This window comes from Struthio camelus, chromosome 9 (assembly GCF_040807025.1).
Source record: "Struthio camelus isolate bStrCam1 chromosome 9, bStrCam1.hap1, whole genome shotgun sequence".
NCBI classification, from domain to species: Eukaryota; Metazoa; Chordata; class Aves; order Struthioniformes; family Struthionidae; genus Struthio; species Struthio camelus.
This window is the reverse complement of record NC_090950.1, coordinates 13,985,810-14,004,566: the sequence shown is the minus strand read 5'-3', so window position 1 is coordinate 14,004,566 and position 18,757 is coordinate 13,985,810. Positions and strand designations below refer to the sequence as shown.

The window sequence follows — 18,757 nt, the reverse complement described above, 5'->3', positions numbered from 1 at the left end:
AAATCAAATTTTCCTCATATGCAGTCATACAACTGATTTGAAATGTGGTTAACAGTAGTGCCTTGCTCCTTGTAATTACTAATTACTATTTGTAAATACTTACATAAGCAAAATGTTTAATGTTACAGTCAAGTTAAATACCACTTTTTGCAGCAATATTTTATAGTTTGTTATATCGTAATTTACTCAAATGATTGCATAAGATTTTTTTGGCAATGCTAGTTACTCTCTACATGTAGCGTGAAAAACATTTTATAGACGTATTTTCCAAACATCTAACATATAACATCTAACACACATACAGATACTAAATGACTTTACAAAGAAAATTGTTTTATTAAAAATTTTCACGCTTCTCAAAACAACTGAGCAAATAATACTTAAACTATAACTATGCAGCAAAATCTAATGTAGAGTTAGTAAGAGTAATATAGGTACAGAGTAAGCTATGTGCTACTGGATTTCTCTTTAAGGCTGTTTATAACCTGAGCCACAGCAGTACTTACAGTGATGTATACTGACATTAGAAGGGCTTGAGAAAAGCAAAGAGTACTGGAGACAGCGCCATATACTTATTACCAAATCAGGAAGACTACGAGCATAATGTTCTCTCTCTGAGTGACTAAGGATCACCCTAAACACACAACCTAGTGGTAGCCAGGAAAAGGAGCAAGCTGATTATGCAAATATCTTGGTAAATGACACTAACCACCCAGCGATACGCTGAAGTTTAGGTTTTGCTCCGTGGTGACAGCAGTAGAATTTAAAACAACCTAGAGAGAATTAAGTAATGGCTTGGAAGAAAAATTCAGCAACACCGAACACAAAGTTCTGAACTTACCACTGAAATGAGCAACTATGTAAGCAGGCTGAAAGTAACCGGCTAGTAGGAGAGCTTTGGGACGGAATCTGAGGTACGCAGGGACTCACATGACAAAGCACAGAGCAACACGTCACGCTACTAAAGAAAAGGCACGTATTTTAATTGGAATACATAAACAGGAGTACCATTTGGGAGACACAGGAAGTAACCTTCCACGCCGTACAGCCGTGGTAGGTCTCAGCTGGAGAACTGAGCCCGGTTTTGCATACAGCACAAAAAGAAGAGCAACAAAACCAACAGGAAGTCTAAAAACCATGCCTTCTGCGGAAAGGCTGAAGGAATCATAGTCTCTTAATCTACTGAAGAAACCAGCGATGGATATAATTACCTTAAAATATGCAAAAGACTGTCACAAATAGGACTCTCCACATTTGCTATCCATGAGATAAGGAGTAACAGACATAAGTCACACAGAGAGAGCTGACAACAATTACACACTAGAACGGACTGCCTGGAGAAACTGGGGGGGAGGAGAGGGGGTCTCCATCCAAAACGGGCAGAGGCCTCCCAGATCCTGCTGGCTTCAGGGCTCACTCCCTCCCACATTTGCCTCTGATTAGCAAGGGAAGAGGAGAGGGCTACTATGGCTCTGCAAAGAGGAATCGGAGGTTGAGACAGTGATTATCTTTAAAAGCACATTAGTCTATATATTGATAATTTTATATTACATACAGGTAAATATGTTTTTACTTCTGAAGTTATTATTCAAAGTATTCATTCCAAAAGAGTAGGGAGTTCAGACCCTCTATAATCGTTCTTCTTTGATACAAAAATGTGGATTGAAATTGTTTTGATATATAAAAAATTATATAAAAGACTGTTTCACACAAGCAATTAACGTTCTTCTATCCATACACTTTAGTCCGAAGCGGAAACTCCTACTTCCAATGAACAACTTAAATATAATTGAACCACTAATTCGCATAAATACTTCAGTGTCAATCTTCTTGACATTTTACTACATTTTTACAGTGAATTTTAATTTTCAGTAGATTGCCTTTAAAAAATTGGCATAATGGATTTCTTGCCTATCAGGCTGTATGAGTTTTATCTGACGGACGCTACAGTTAATGGCAAAACTACAGTTGTTTTCGAAAAGCAGGATTATATGCAAATTCTATACCTAGTTGCCATAGATCTTTGCTCAAATGAACAAACACAGTTAACAAAAAGCACAAAAGAAGTTTTGCCTGAAGAAGTTTTGTTCAAACACATATTATCAAGTCTCCTTTCACTTGTATTACAAATTCCACTCATTTTCTTGTCTAATCCAGAAAACGGAGGCTACTCTAATTTTCTGCTTTTTATATACAGTAAAATAACCCCAGATTTAATAAATAACTTTATATTAGTCATAAAGCAAGCCCCATTCAAAAACAGATTTTTGTACACTATTCTTAAGAGCAATAGCTTAACTTCAGCGTATATTTGTGTATACAAAAATCTAACTTATTTTTTAGATTGACTAACAAAGAAGCATTCTCCCAATTGCAACATGATAATCTACTGCTTTTTTACCTGATTGCTAATAAAGACAAATTGAGAATTATTTTGTTCACAGCACAATTTTCAGTTTGTTCAATACAAACTGAACTTTCAGTGGGAATAAAACCAGAGTTCTTGACTTTTTAAATTGCATGCTGTTTCTCTAAATGCCAATGAACATTATCAGTGTTAACTATTTTTCTCCCTGGTACAAAGAAATTCAAATGATATCTCATTTAATTTTTGTTTAAACATTTAGGTAACCCCAGAGAGCTTGTTTATCTCAACCATTCACTTCATACTAATGATAATTATGCAATATGTCTAAATACTATTTCCTGAAGACATTCACCATCAGGCTGATGTGCACATTATTTAAAAAAAAAAAAAAAACTTCTAAACAGAATTCATTATACTTTTTCATTTGGCAGTGTAATTTTCATGAAAATGGGTATCATTAGAGGGAAAACTATTTGGATGTCATCTGCTTTTCATGTATTAGAGATTTTGACCCAATGTTTACAGGCCTCCCACAGTATTATATCAATTTTTACATTAACATTGTTCTGGGATCCTTACGCTGAATTCAAATCAACCCCTCATCATTGTTAGTGAATTCATCCTGGATTGTTTCAGCCCTGATATATCAGTCACCTGAAAGAGCAAACAGCACAAGAAAACCTGCATCTATCATTTAACCTTGAAAATTTCTCACTAACAGCAAACTGAAAAGTCTAGTAGGTATTATCATTTATGCACGCCGTTCTGTCACAGCACAAAGCCACTTATTTAGCATCAATAGCATGTATTTAACTTAAGCCATTACTGCAGACTTTTGTGACAAGATCTCATTTCCACGCATCTCCTATTCCAAGGCTACGCTAGAAAGCAGGTGTTCATTGAACAAACCAGTAATAGCAAAGTGACATACTGCAAGAATCTAGAGCTATTTATTTTGAAAAAAAATGATTTTTGAGACAATGGGATCAAATCCATGTGTTCGTATAGACATATACAGTTAATTTCCAAATTAAATCAAGCAGGTAGTCACCTACAATTTACACCCTTTGCTACACAATTAAATCTTGCTTGGAAAGCAGGCAATGTAGTTACTTTATCAGTGCTGATCAACCTCTCTGAACATAACTTAGAACAAATTAAGTGATCACATAGGGAAAAACAAAAACAACAACAACAAAAAAAAAATCAACAGCCAACTCTCTAAGTAGTCAACTCTCCAGCACATTTTACTATGTCCAGCCACTGTAACAGAAACAGATTCGCAGAATAAACAAGCAGGGAGATCCTATTATCGAATTAGAAGTGCTCATTCAACAATATTTACTTGATGAGTTACAATGACATAATGATTTCTAATAAGACTAGTATTAAAGTTCTGTTGCAATAGAAAGGAAGAACGTTAGTGCAGTGATAGGCACCGGATAAAGACTTTTTTTTCCAAAATAAATTAAAATTACTGATCAGCTCCCGCAATTAACAAGCAAGGGGCTTAAGACTTAAAGGTATGTGATTTTGGTTTGCTTTTTAATTCTCTTTCTCAGGTCAATGGATAGTCTACAACTAAACCAAGAAATGCGGAGCACATACCGTGCTTAACCAAATTACGCTGCTGTTACAGCTTTCACTAGTTTGACATTATTATGGAAAACAAGCTAGTACTTCAGGTAAAGTTATGTCAGGAAATCTTCATTCAAAGCAATAGAAATGTTTGTCAAGCAAGAATAAGCCAATTCATTGATTTCAACAGCTGTAACAGTCAAGATGTTACAGCAGAAAAAATGTTTTCATTCTCCCTCAGTTTGACTTGCTGATTCAAAGTCAATGAATTTTACCAGTATCAACACAGCAAGACAACTCATCAATAAAACTGTTCAACAGTAAATATGACTGATAACCAGTGATGACTCAGTGATATCTCTAAACATTAAACAACGAGCAATTAAAGAGCAGACTAAATAGGAAAAGAGGTGCATACAAAAGGTCTCGTCAGGTAAGTATTTAAATATTAGAGCTATATAAAATATTTATATTCACACTAGAGGCTGTACCAGAGCTGGGACTGAGAAGGGGGAGTGGGAAGGAAATCAAAATTTGCAAACAAATTTGTCAAAGTATGTTGCTATATTTCCAAACATATACTATATATATATATTTTATATATAAAAATAAAATTTTAACCCGTTAACAAAAAGCTCAGTATTCCTCCTGATGATTGCTTGTTCTGACTACAGTTTGTTCAGCTATTTTGAGGTCCTGTGGACTCCTGAAACCCATGTGAAATGAAGAAAAAAACGATTTTCATTGTTGATTCATAATAAGTTATAACCATATAACACATTTCCAAGTGTTAGCTTACGCGTGACCTGCATCTCTGCTGCCAAATGTAGATTTGTTACTCTCTTCTTGCTCTTTAAAAACTGCAATAGCTCTCAGTTTGCAGAATCTTCTTTTTTTGAGAAAAAAGAACTCTAATAAGCGTCTTAATTTGACAGAAGAACGAACCCTAATAAGCATCTGAAGTTGACAGAATTGTCTCAAATCAACACTAATCCACGCAGCTTATCTAGAAACAGTTATGAAGAGAAACCTAGAACAGAAACTAAGGGTAGAACTAATCTAGACAATGGAAATAGCTCAAATAAGACAATTTATACATTTTATGGATTACAACATCTTTCACAGATCTGGAAAACTTTACCAGATGCCTGAAAGCCAATAACTGCTAAAACCTATCAAAACACTGAAAACTTTGGTTTAATACCTGCAGTAAGAGACCATGTAAGAGACCTCTCAGCCCACACTTAAAGTTGTGTTCGGAACAGAGAGTACTTCAGTACTGCAGTTCTCCTCTGTCATTTAATTTGAGATTCCTTGCTGCAGTCAATCAGGCAGTAAGTCATAAAAATGGTATGAACAGTGTTTAGGATCGGTAATAATTGGCCACTCTTCTCCTTTTTCTGGGCAAAGAAACGTTTCAACTGCTATATAATAGTATATGATGAGGAGCATCTCAGTCTCACTTCCTCTCTTTTTTTTAAACCTTTCTGAAAAGTGGGAAATTTTGTTTGTAAATTGTGAGTTGGTAGTTTGTAAGGTTGGTGGCTTTATGTTTCACATACATTCTCCAGTATAGCTGACAGTTATAAAATACTGTAACAAAAAACTATTGATTTGCAACTACAACTCCAAAAATCAGTTGCCAAAGAAAAGGAAGGCACTAATTTGACAGGGGCAGAGAGCAGGCAAACTGTTTTGGCAGAACAGAGCGTCAAGAAAAACTGAACAAGCTAATCAGCAAGAGACAGTGAAACTGCAAAAAAAGTAGCAGGATACTGGATAATGGTTTTATCATAAATTAAAGGAGTGACTGGAATAAATGGACATTTGGGACTAGGAGAGAAATACAAAGCAAACGATGGAATGCTCTTTTGCTAATGAAGCCCTTGGCACTACAATATATCTCAGGTTAGCTTGTTTTGCTGAACGTGTATGTCCCTTTTTCTTTCCCATGAACCCTTGTTATCTTTCATAAGCACAGTATTCCATTTTTTCATTTTGAAACATGGTCAGGCTAGAAGAGGCTGAGGAAAAAAAAGCAGATTGTATCCTCAACACTTAATTGTAGCCTCAATACTCAATTTGGACAGCAGCCAGGCACTACTCATACCTCGTAAGTTTTCAAACTACCTCAGATACTCCAGATCTCTTCTACTAACTTTGAAGTATTAAATGCACTTACCCTGGGGAAATTAAATGAATTGCCACCAGCTCCACCCAACATACATATTTACTGGATATCTGCATTCCAAGGACATTGCTGAATCTTCCTGGATGGTAATGGTTGTTAAGAACTTTCAAAGCAAACAAGACTCCTGCAAACAAGAACAAGTCACATCAAGAGAGAAGCACTTGGGCCTAAATAATAAAGAAAAGAAGTGACTTCAAAAACAACTAAAATTGAAGAACCATGCAGTTTCACAGCACCAGGAAGCATACCGATACATGCCAGAACAATAGTCCTAAGCTGCTTTTTCAGTAATACTTTTCAGTGCCTTTTAAAAACACATTACAACTTACATATTTGTATAGCATAGCCAATTCTAAGTCACTTTCTCATATACCCATTCACTGTAGCTACTGAGGTATTCAAAACAATACAAACATTACAACTGAAACTCTCATTTTAAAATAATGTACAAAATTATTAACTATTAAAAAACGTTCCATGAGTTGAGAAAAGCCATGAATGAAAACAAGGCAAACAGATGCATTTGTGAAACTTAAGAGTAGACTTAAGATTTCTGAATTAATAGAAAATAATCTTACATATACTCCAGAATCACTGCCTTTCTGAAAAAAAAAAAAATCAGAGAAATCACCTTTAATCACAATAAATAACCACTACTAATTGAATACAAGTGTTTTAACATGCAAGAAAGAGCTGATATGACAGAATGAGTTGACATATTTTACTGGAATTTTCAAAATGTTTTTGGAAAGGTTCCTTTCAAGAGGAAACTGAAAACAATTGTTTGAAAAACTCTGCAAAATTGAGTAAAAGATTTGATACAAGAAAAATAGCTGAGTGGAACATGGATATAGATATATTAAATAAAAATATTTTAAAAGTTTCCCCCCTCCACTTCTAACACCATAGAAAACTCAAGAGCTCCTTAACTTACTCAGTGATGGAAAGATTCTCCAGGAATCTTTCCTGGAGGAAAGGAAGATTGATCCTTCCAGGATCCTTCCAGGGTCAAATCTAATCACAAATGCGTTTATGTGCTCCAACGCGCACTCCCTCACACAGACTCATGCTATTTGCTGCTCCGAAAGCAGCAAAAAGTAAAGTAAAAATTTCAGAGGAGAGAAAGTAAAAATTCAGAAAGTAAAAATTTAACAGAGGAGAGAAATATTCAATAGCAGCAGCGTAGTCTAGCAGTTGTCTATATCCAATCCGTCCTTGGCTCACCAGAACCTTGTGTATTCAGCTTCAAATTTTTTAGGTTTAAACATCCATCGGAACTGTCTAGGCCTGATGTATTGACGGATCCCCTGGGGAACAATGAGCTGGTCTGTTTTACTGAATTGTAAGAAGAGAAGGAAAAAAAAAACTAGGCATCTTAAGGCTCTTGAAAGCTGGAAAAGTAGATAGATTATAAATACACATGCAGGCTGGCTCTCAAAGAAGGAGTTGTTACCAGGAAAATAATCATTTTTTCTTCTTCAACATTTGTTCCATACACCACTTCCTGCAACTCAAGAGGAATGACCTATATAGGAGGATGTTGAAGGTTTATAAAGACCAACTATGGACACTAATTCTGTCAGAGCTGCCTTAATGTACTGCTTGAATAATGGTCAAACGCATGTACATGGAGGCGACAGTCCAATGCATTTCCAAGCTTGGAACACTCAGAGATGCTGCAAAAGGTAAGTCACATCAGAACAGGCCATAATACCTAATACTAAATCTCAACCATCTTTTAGAACACGAAAATTAAAATCCAGTTAGTTAGTTTCCGAATTGACAAAACCTAACTTTTTGTCCTCTGTAGAAACGGCTCAGTAGATTATAGACTTATTCCCAGTAAGGTAATAGGACAGTTCACTAAAAATATCCAAAATACACACTCCACTGAATGTAGTAGGGCTGACAAGTCTCTTACAAAGAATGCAATGATGACCCTGATCTAACTAATCACCAATGCTTGTCCTGCATGCCAGCACCACTGCAGTCAGCAACCTGGTGCCTTTTGCCCATGGGAAGCCACAAAGCTGCATCACCTGGATAATCTTAACACTGAATCTAACTTTCTTTCTATTGGCTTGAGGAAAGGGACAGCAAGGTATGCTCTCCAGCCATGTGAGAAGCTGGAGACTAATTCTGCAGAAAAAAACATTACAGTGAACACTACCCAATTAAGAAACATAGTATAAAGAAGTCTTACAAATTCTTAAAATACTCACCCTTCCCATGCCTAAAAAGAATTAGGATGATACTAAAATAGCTGCTTTAAGGTATGGGCTGATAGGACCATATAGCAAAAGGCTCACATAGAGGACAGAATACAGAAATGAATACCAGAAAGGGAGACTTCTTCACAACTGGTCTCAGAAAATAGCTATGCCCATGAAACCTTATAGTTCAGCTTGCTACAAGAGAGGTGCAAGAACCAGCATGATGGCAGCACTGCCTAGTTGTTGACAGAGAATGATGTAATGGGGAACAGTAGAGCACACTCACTCAAAGATCATCCAACAACAGCTGGAGTACCACATAAGAGCTAACCTTAGAAATTCCAGCTGAGATGAGGTGTAAATACTTCAGTCATTTTACCACTAATAAATAATATTCAGGTACCACAGTCATTATCAGGGAGCAGCAAGAGCGTGCTGCTTTACAAAGGGAGGGGAGTTGATAGGAACAGCAAGGCAGGTAGGTTGTGACCTCCCAGACAGGGGAACAGTCCCAAGCAGAGCAGGCTAGCGACAGTAATCAGCACCAGCCAAGAGTCCAGATCCCCAGCAAAGTTCCTGCTGACAAAACAGGGCTGAGGAAAGCTAGGAAGCCAAGTCAGCAAGTTGGGGCTGGCTCAGCGGCTGCAATGTAGCTCAGGCAAGGACAAAAGCTGAAGGCTTGAGCTTCATGGCAGTCCCTGAGCAAAGGGAGAGAGGTCACCTATGGAGATTCTCCCACCTGTGCAGCTCTGCCTCACATAGCTCTTTTCCCAGCAGTCAGAGACAGGTTACAGCTGCCCCATAACAGAGCTGGCCATGGGTGCAGGCAGCCAGACCAGGACTGCCCAGTGTGCACTCTGGGCCCTTACAGCCACCATAATGGCCAATACAAGAACATGTGTGCCTTGTTATCAAAGGGTTGGTGACCACAGAATGTCTAAAGCTCCAGATGAGCTACTACCAGGATGTTCCTACTAGTACCTATTTGAATACCACAACCCTCAAAGATCTTGAAGCATCTTTCTCAAAGGTTGAAAAGGAGGGTTTTTTCCTTTAATGATAGGTTTTTTTCTTTCTGTCATTGAGACCTAAGTATTCTAGAGGAGTAGTGCTACTTTTCCCCTCAACTTTAGGCTCCCTTAAAAGGGAGGAGTTCTCATTTGGGAGGTCAAAGGTTTATAGTGAGTGAAGTCAAGACCACACTATGGGCCCATATTAAAGCGCACACGTGGTACCAGAAAAGATGGTCAGAAATAATTCTGGGAAAGTGATAGGATTTTTCAGAACCTAACAAAGCAATATTTACACCAGGAAAGTAGGCTGCATTAAAAATGCAAAGTGCTGAACTTCCAGCAGTCAGTGGCATTAAACAAGAAACATGATTCTACTGGGGTAATGACATTTTCCATGTTCTCAGATAAAGACACTGCTGGTCAGAAAAATATGAAATCAATCACATGAACATACTCAGAGTATATGCTTTAATTTATAAAGAAAAAAGGATAGCTTTACTGACATAGCAGCTATACACATGCGCATGGATGTGTACATCTCCATTTTATACGTTCCACAAGTATTGCCATATAGTATCTATAAATATAAATTTTACACAAGTAAATTGCATCAGTTGCGTCTTACCTGAAAAACCTACAGCACAACTCATTTTATATGAAGGGTCATCCAGAATTTCCGCAAGCACGTATTCCAGTACCATGTAAACAACTCCAGTGAGCACCGAGAATACTGCAATTATATATGCAAGCCATATGCTTCCAAGCTTTCTTTCCAACATTATCCCCTTCCAAAGCATGGACACCATGTTAAAATATAAATGCCTGTCATCCGCATGGTGGACAGGAGAAAGCAGTAAACGCTGCCAATTCTTTCTGTAGAAGCTTTCATTTACACTGATACACACTTCAGATAGTGCCCCCAGAGGATTCAAAAAGAGAATAATATTCAGTGCAAGTATCCCAAGTGTAACAGGAGGAATGTTCTGAAATCCAACTTGAGAAATTTCATAAAACAGGAAAAGCAATCCAGTACTGACTCCTCTCTGCCTTCGCTGCATTGTCACTTCTTACTCAAAGAAACTTGAGGTTTATTTTGATTTCTAGTCTTCTCTTTGAATTGAAAAAAATCATACAAAGTTTGGAAATTCTGAAAGAAAATAAGAGATAACTGCATTATTACATACACATATTCTTTAATGATGATTAATCATAGGGGTGTTTTCAAATTCATTAATTTTTTTTAAACCATAGCAAATTGTTCAAACTAACCAGCTGAGGCATGTCTGTCTTAATCAGAACACGAAGTAAATGAGAAGATTATTACAATTCTTAAATTGGTATGAGACACCAATAAAAGATTTATACAAATAATTCAGATAGATATCATGATTAGAAAGGAGTCTGTAACCTCTCTCTCATGTTCCTGGACAGGCTTTGTTTCATCTATAAGATTCCTGGGCATTCTAGACATGTTCTCATTAACATCCTGATTCACTCACAGCCAATGAAACTTTCAGAAAGGGAATTGATTTAAACAAACTTCTCTGGAGTCTCCGTTTTCAGGCATCCTGTCTTGGCTACATATATAATTTTTTCATGATGTTTCTTTCCAACTTCACAAATATTCAGAACAAGTAAGAATGAAAATTAAAACTTACTATTTCAAGTAGAAACAGAGAGACAGTGAAATAGTCCTAATAATAAGCTTTCAAAATATTACTAGTTTCCCAATGACTAGAATTCATACTTTAGCTTAAAAGCATGCAACAGGGAAAATACTTGTAGGATATAAACTAATACTTAATTTTCATTACCATTTCAAACTGACTATCATTACCTCTGCAGCTGATTCTTTTTTACCAGACTTCTGTCTAGCTCCAAAATATGCATTCAGAAAATGCTCATCATTTTCGCTCTTCATTTTTTATGTGGCCTACTCCAGTTTCTGCAAGCTCAATCCAAATTTGCCTGACAGCAAGTTATCTGTCATCCAGTGCAGATCACCAGCTCAACCAACTTAGGGCACCAGTTAATCTCTGGTACAAGTACAGGAAGGATTAATGTTTAAGAAGAACCTATGTATTCACCTCCTTGGATGCACAGCCTTTCTACAGAGGGTCAGATCACATGCCAGCCATTGCCACATGCCCATGGCCCATATTCTTCCTGAATCAACTCAGAGCTGAGCTACAGTGAAATTTCAAAAACATCTGAAGAAGGATTAGCCAACCCAGCTGAATGGAACTGATGCTTAAGTAGTCTGAGATCTCCAGAGCAATAACACTTTTCAAGGTTTATCCAGCCTGAAGTAATTCTGATTTCAGTACTGATAACAAGACTCTGATGTGATTACCCCCATAACCAGACTCCACTTGGAAGGAGGAGGGGAGAGTCAGTTAAGTCTAGGATTTTCACCATGTTTTTCTCTCCCTGGTCCAAGTTGCTCTCATCAAAAAAATTGCTGAATGCCTCAATGTAGAAAGACGAAGTAAAAGCACATGAGGGTATACAAGATCTGCTAAATAGAGGGTAGATTATTTCCTCCCCTACTTTGTCTGAAGGAAGCAAGGCAGCAATATATTCTTTCATTCCCTCAACCAACATCTTTAGCTTAGATAAACAAGCAACAATGTGTTTCTTCTGGAAGAGAGCAGAAAGAAATGACACGGTTAAAGAGAGGACAACAGTTCAAGATACAAAGTTTAGCATTCTGTACTATGTCTACTAGGATTTACTAAATTTCGCGTTTCTAGTAAGTATTATAAAGTTACATGCAGACAGTTGGTATGCCTGCCAACACTACTATACATTTTTCTTTATGCATGCAGAGTATTATTAATCAATTGACAGAGTTGTACCATACAAGGTAAGTAAACACATGGAAAAGACAGAAGTCACCTCAGAATTAGGTTATCCTATAAAGGCAGAAGTGATTGTGAGAGCTGCACGGAGTTGTGCACCTGAAAAGAACTATAACTTAAATGCAAACAAAAGCAGCATATAATCCCATACCAGTTTACACACATAAGTAGCATTACTCAAATTAAGTTATTCTGTTCTCTAGATCGCTCCTTAAATTTCACTTCTCCTTATTACAGTAAATAGAAGAAAAAGCTGCCGGCATTCTCAAAATAACTGTAGCAGAACAGAATGCAGATAAACTTATTTGCTACAATAAAAAGAAATTCATTGCACTTTTGTCATGTTCTAATCTCCGAGATGCTACGTCATGTCTAAGCCTTATCCAGAGTAGAGTGAAAACAATGGGAACAGGCTTTTATACCACCCCTGCTTAACATACAGCTGAAAGTACACTGGTACCTTTAAAAACCAGTTTCTAATTCTCATGATCTAACTACACAGACCACAGTTGTAGTAGCCCCTACAAAGCTCAAGTGAGTTAAGACTTCTTAATGTGCAAGCTGATTACTGCAGTGGACTAATCAGTCTTTGCCTTTCTACTATTAACATTACCCAACAAACCCCAGTACTAATGGTACCTAATGTGCCACCCTGTTTTCCCATATGACATGCTATGCTGCATGTATGCCCGCATCCCCAAGCTGCTCTTCTACGTATCTGTTCAAACCCCAACTTTTCCTTTACCACTGGCACAGCTGCATTTTTTCTACGATAAAGAAGTTCACATAAAATGTTAGAACTTAATAAGTCGGCACCACTTAAACCCAAGCTGTGTGAAAATCCCAAAATCTTCCCATACCACGCTGTCCAAATTGCCAAATACCTAGTCTCACTTACTGAAGTTTTTTTTGGATACTCTTTAATTCTCACTTTAAATACTTCTAACATATGTGCACCAGGAAAAGGAACTGTCATGTAGCCCATGTCTGTACGACAGTCATGTAACAGATTAATAGGCATGCTTTACCATGATCACAGTAATGCTATGTGTTATAAATCGTTCCGATTATTGGAAGTAATCAAAAATGTCAGCCCAGACACATTACATGTTCCATGAGAAAGGAAAAATATATAAGAAGGAAAACAAACTGGTTATTTGAGAGCCTTCTGGAATGCAATTCATTTTAAACATATAATGCTTTCAACTGTTTGAACATTCTTCCTCAGCCTCTACTCTGTTTATTAAAAGTCTAATGAGCTTTGAAACAATGAAGCACTTATTCCTTTTTCTTTTCTAAAAACTTGCCACACACTCCAAAATGTACAAATTTCCGGTACAGGCTTGAAATGGACATTTGTCTTACATCTAGGCTGCCACGTGTCCACATTTTTTGTCACCTACTCAAGATAAATGTCTGCACTAAACATTCTTGGAATTTGTTTGTTTGTTTTGTACTAATCAAACGTAAAGCATTTAAACTTATTTCTACTGTGACAACCCTCTCCACTTGCTTGGCAATCATAAAGTATTATGACTTAATATTACTGATAGATCATGCAATAAAGTAAATATTTTAGTAAATACCAGTTAAGATGAAATATTATACTGTCTTTTCCTATAGCTATAACTCAAAGTGAGTGGAAAAGAGTCCCTAGATACCCTTGTCCTCCCAAAATGGACAGAACAGTGCATGCCTTGGCATAACATTTTGATTCATGCTTACGTGAAACGAAATCCAAACCAGTGCCCTTCACGTCAAAAATCAACGTGACATAGACCTAGACTTTATGAATAGAGAGAGAAATACAACATCTCATTTCCATCCAGTCTGAATGTAGCCATGCTCTAGATTCTGCTTTTATTTGCATGGTAGATTCTGATCTTCAAAAGATCTGTCACCAGTCTTCAGTACAGAACTGCCAGGAGTTTATAAAGTTGCCTTGTAAAAATGACTTGTAACAGAGGCACCTTAGCATTCCAGAATCCTACGCAGAAAGATAAAATCCCGGGTTTACTGTTACAGTTCAGATGAGGAACTTACTTTTGAAGTGAATCTCTCCATTGTCCCCACAAATTTCACTGCAGTTCACATTGCGGAGCGGCCTCAGCATGCACGAATTCTTTTTTCAGATGAAAGTACACCAGGGAACGACAGTCCACACACAGTCAACTTTGTTAGAGCTGAGGTAAGTTTTAACCGAGCGAGATTACGGCTTACTCTAGCTGGCATGGTAGTTGGGCAGTTTCTTAGAACTGGAAGACTGACCTTTCCTAGAATTAACATTTTAGCGTTGAGTCTCCATATGGCATAAGGAACTTGTTAATTGCTATGACTTTAGTGTCATAGTTGCTGACTGGGTACATTGAAGACTTGAAGTTAGAATTGAATGCCATGTAGGAAATGAAAGCAGAAGGATATAGTGATCTCAGGCACATTTAAAAGATAACAGCAGAGATAACGTCTGCAGCTCAGACAACGGCTGGACTCGTAGCTGATCACAAATTAGACATTATACAGCAGCAACTTCTAAGCAGCCAGAATCTGATCATAACTAGCAATCTCAAATGGCAAGAAGGAAACGATAAAAGGAAAAACAACCAAACAACCCCCCCCACACACACACACACCACTGCTTCTGTAGTAGCAATATGAAAAAGATTATTTGCTCTACCAAAAATCTTTAAAACCCCCTCAGTTTGTGAAAATCAGAGTAATAATTACTAAAAATGTCCCTACAACGTGGCCCAGGAAATTATTCAGAATGTCTATATTATGTGACTAATCTACCACTAAACTCACTCCCCCCGATCTTTTCACTATTACTTCTGATAGGCAATAACTGTGGAAGTAGATACTTTGTCCACCTGCCTCAGCCAAGGTCTCATATATATTTAAAAGGATTTACTGGTAACACAAATACTAGTAATGCTCCCTTTTCCCTCCTCTGGAGGGAGAGTTCACATCAGTCTTTTTATAGTGCAATATAAATCAGCTCCTGGAATGGAACAGCCTAATATAAAGGCCTCTCTTGAGTATCGGTTATTCTGTTCAAGAAGTTGATTATAAATATATCATCAAAAAGAATACTTTTTGCTTACGTGAGTTACATGTAACAGAAATTCTGCTACAATTGCCAAATCAGTAAGTTACTGTAGCGGAGAGCAGGCAGAAAAAGCAGGAATAAAAACCAAGTCTTTAAATTTCAGCAACTCTCCTCAAAAATTATGAGGTTTCTCTTTGTTAGAAAGATCTGTACAGGATCTACACAGGATCCATACAACAACAGTATGTTACTATTCGTTTTGCTGCTTAGAAGACTTAAAAGCAACACACAGTTTTCTCTGCACATCTAAATTTATATGCCACAAATGATCAAATAGATAAAGCATTTCCAATGTAGCTAGAAAGACAAACAAGTAGTCAATAATTTCTTTCTTTGAAGTATCATCTCTTGTTGAATCTCTGTGGTCAGAATTATATACTATTATAATATCACTTTTACAGTTGACACATTAAGTTCCTTCCCATGACAAAGTGACATGCCAAGGTTTAATAAATATTTTTACTATCCACCTCTCATGAGAGAATAAATGATAATTAGCAACTACCTTTCAAAATGCTAGAATGCATTTTACACATATACAACTAAAGCTAAGCAAATAAAATAATCACAAATAATTATAGATAAATTACTGTACTGGTGAAGGTAAGGTTGGTGTCATAGCTGTAACAAAAATACTGACATCAGAACAAAAACAGACTGCAGGTTAGGCCACAGTTAGATGATTTTTTTTTTTATCTTCAGTGTTAGTTAACTACTTTAATTAAGGTCAGGACTTTTTTCCCCTACCTGACTGCAGTATTTACACTGATAGAATCCTAAATTGCATAATTACACCTGAAAGGCCTACTCCTTTATTTATCTCAAGGACTTCATAATACAATAAAAACAAAACAATGCTTCTCTGACTCCACTTTGCAAATGTGAAGCACAAGGGCTCTGCAAGTTTACCATGCCTTAGCTTTTGGTGTTTTGAGGGGAAAATTTAGTCTGCAGCGTTACATGTAGAGGAAAGAACAACAAGATTACTTTCTAATCAATTTTAGATCATAATGGTAAAATACACAAACAGTTGATGAATATACACTTCCCAGTATAAGTGTTATTATGCTCACTGCTGTCAATACCCCAAATGTTATTGAAATAACCAAGCACAGCACCAAAAAGCAGATTACCATTCTAACTCAAGAAGGTAAATGAACTCAGATATCATTAAACACATTTATAAGCGTCTGAATTACTTAAGCTGACCGTTTATACAACGTAAGAGATCTCCCAGATCCGCAGAGACCCATTTATCTACTTCCTTGTCACTGCTTCTCCTTTGATACGGATGCAAAGCATTTGCAGGCTGTCAAATGTCATTTTAAGAAAGGGAAAAAATGGATACGATTTTTAATAAAAAGATAGAAAAAAAACTATCAGTTTATGTATACAATCCGTAAAAAATACTGCCTCACAGAAACGAGATAAATGATCACCCATTTTGATGCCACACAGGCCTAATGAGCGCCAGCACGTGCTAAGGAGTCACGGCAATTAAAACGCGCTTGCTGCAGCTCCTGACAAACCAAGCGTTTCTCGGACGCGCGCTGCGGCAACCGGCACCGCCGTGTCCCTGCCGCCGCAGGCTCCCTACAGGCAACGCTCTGCGCTCTCTCAGGAAGTCTTTTTTTTTCCCTGCCACCTCATTTCAAAGAGTAAAATCCCATAAAAACGGGGAGGGAAAAATGAAATACTAAGAGTTAGTCAAATATTAGGTTGTTTTCTTTTTTTTTTTTTTTTTTTTTTACAGTTTCTGAAACGCGCTTCCTTATCTATCAACGCTGGCCAGCTACCCCGCCTCCCAACACGGGGCGAAAAGCCAAGCTTGGGCGGAGGACAGTTTACTACAAGCCGGTTTCAGGAGGCGTACAGCCTCAAGGACACCTTCCCGCCGGGCACGGCTGCCCCCGGCGTGTTTTTGTTTCGGCGGGGCGGCGCTGCCTCAGCAGGCGGCCCCTCGCCGCGAGGGCGGCGGCCGCCCGACGCCGCGCCGCACCCAGGCCGACGCCTCACTCGTCGGCTCGGCTCAGCTCGGCTCGCCGGGGCGGGCTAGCGGAGCGAGAGGGCGACCCGGGCGGGGACGGCAGCGAGCCCCGCCGCCGCCGCCGCCGCCGCCACCTCCTCAACCACCTCCACCTCCTCCTCCCCATCCCGCGGCGCGCGAGAGCTCCAACGGCTCCGGCAGCGGCGCGCGCCCATCCCCCCGCCCGCTCCCCGCCACTCACGTTCTCCAGCGCGCAGCGGCAGCCACCCCCACCCTAGCGCCGCGGCACGTGACCCAACGGCCACTCAGCGGCCAGCGGGGGCGGGCTGCGGGTGGTAGCGCCGGGGCGGCGCTGTGGGAGCGGGGCCGGGGCTGCGGCGTTGATACAGCCTGGGGCCGCCGCGGCCCGACGCGTAAAGCGGCCGGGGGCGGGGAGGAGGCGGCAGCAGCGCCTGCGCCATCTCCTCAGTAAGGCCGTGCCTGGTATTTGGGGCGGCTGGTGGCGGAGCGGGCAGCGGTCGTTATGCGCACTGCGGGGAGGCGGCGAGGCGAATACAGATCAGCGAGGGTCGGTGGGAGGTGAGGGCGAGGGGTGAAGCCCCTCAGCAGGGCTCCTCGCCAGCCGGCCCCGGGGCGGGCTCGCCGTGTGGAAGGCGAAACGCCGCGGCGGAGGAGCTGGTGTGAGCGGCGCTTGGCGCCTGCCCGGCGGCTCGGCAGCGCCCTTTGCCAGCGGAAGCCCGGTCACGCTGCTCTGAGGCGTCCTCTCTGCGTTGGCGTTTAATTCCTGCTGCTTTTCTGAACAAAGGCTGTCGGTTAAAATGATAAGCCAGCTTTCAGTTGTCTATAATGCCTTTTGCGAGTGTATTTTGGCCATTTAGGAGATTTAATAAAATAAGCAGGAAACGTGGTTTTATTGTCCAGCTGTTAAGAACAGAAGTTACTGTGTTTTGGAGCATTCCTTGGACTTGGTTAATTGTAAGGTTCGAGTAAAACTTATGCCCGTTTCCATGCTGTCTGTGTGTGTCCTGTTGTCTCACCTGATGTCAGAGCTAATACCTTGTGAAAGGCACCTACTTCCCAGTCAGAGGGCTTTGAACCGCGTTCATTCCAGTAACCTGAGTGAAAATACCACTTACTGGTACCTCTTCAAGTTAAAATGCATAACTAGATTCCGTGTGAAAATTTCTTGCTCTACATGCAAAACAGTAACTAGTCCTGTAAGTTTAATGGTTCAGTTGCTTTCATTTTTCCAAACATTAAAGGCAATTAGACAAGCACATTAGTTTCACTTCTACGGAGTACTAGTCACTGGTGTGTTAAGTATTATTCCCAAAATTGATACAGATATTTAGACTGCAAGCTTTTATTAATATTCAGGAGGGAATAAACTGAGCAACTTATAAATGCCTAAAATAATAGGCTATCATGGAAATGTTGGCA

The 18,757-nt window shown here is 39.1% G+C and overlaps 1 protein-coding gene across 11 annotated transcripts in view; it reads right to left on the bottom strand.

Moving 5' to 3' along the window:
- The window catches only part of RHBDD1 (rhomboid domain containing 1), a 73,498-nt gene that overhangs the window by 28,749 nt on the left and 25,992 nt on the right, over window positions 1-18,757 (bottom strand). For 2 of the 11 annotated variants that reach the window (XM_068953749.1, XM_068953756.1), the window contains exons 3-4: window positions 9,989-10,510; window positions 6,129-6,261 (exon numbers count right to left, since the gene is read on the bottom strand). In XM_068953749.1, coding sequence (XP_068809850.1) covers window positions 6,129-6,261; window positions 9,989-10,421 — 566 coding nt within the window. In that variant the 5' untranslated portion in view covers window positions 10,422-10,510. Of the gene's footprint in view, window positions 1-6,128; window positions 6,262-9,988; window positions 10,511-11,200; window positions 12,004-14,267; window positions 15,898-17,558; window positions 17,742-18,757 lie in introns of those variants that run through there. The other 9 variants (XM_068953754.1, XM_068953755.1, XM_068953759.1 and 6 more) reach the window with 9 other exon arrangements.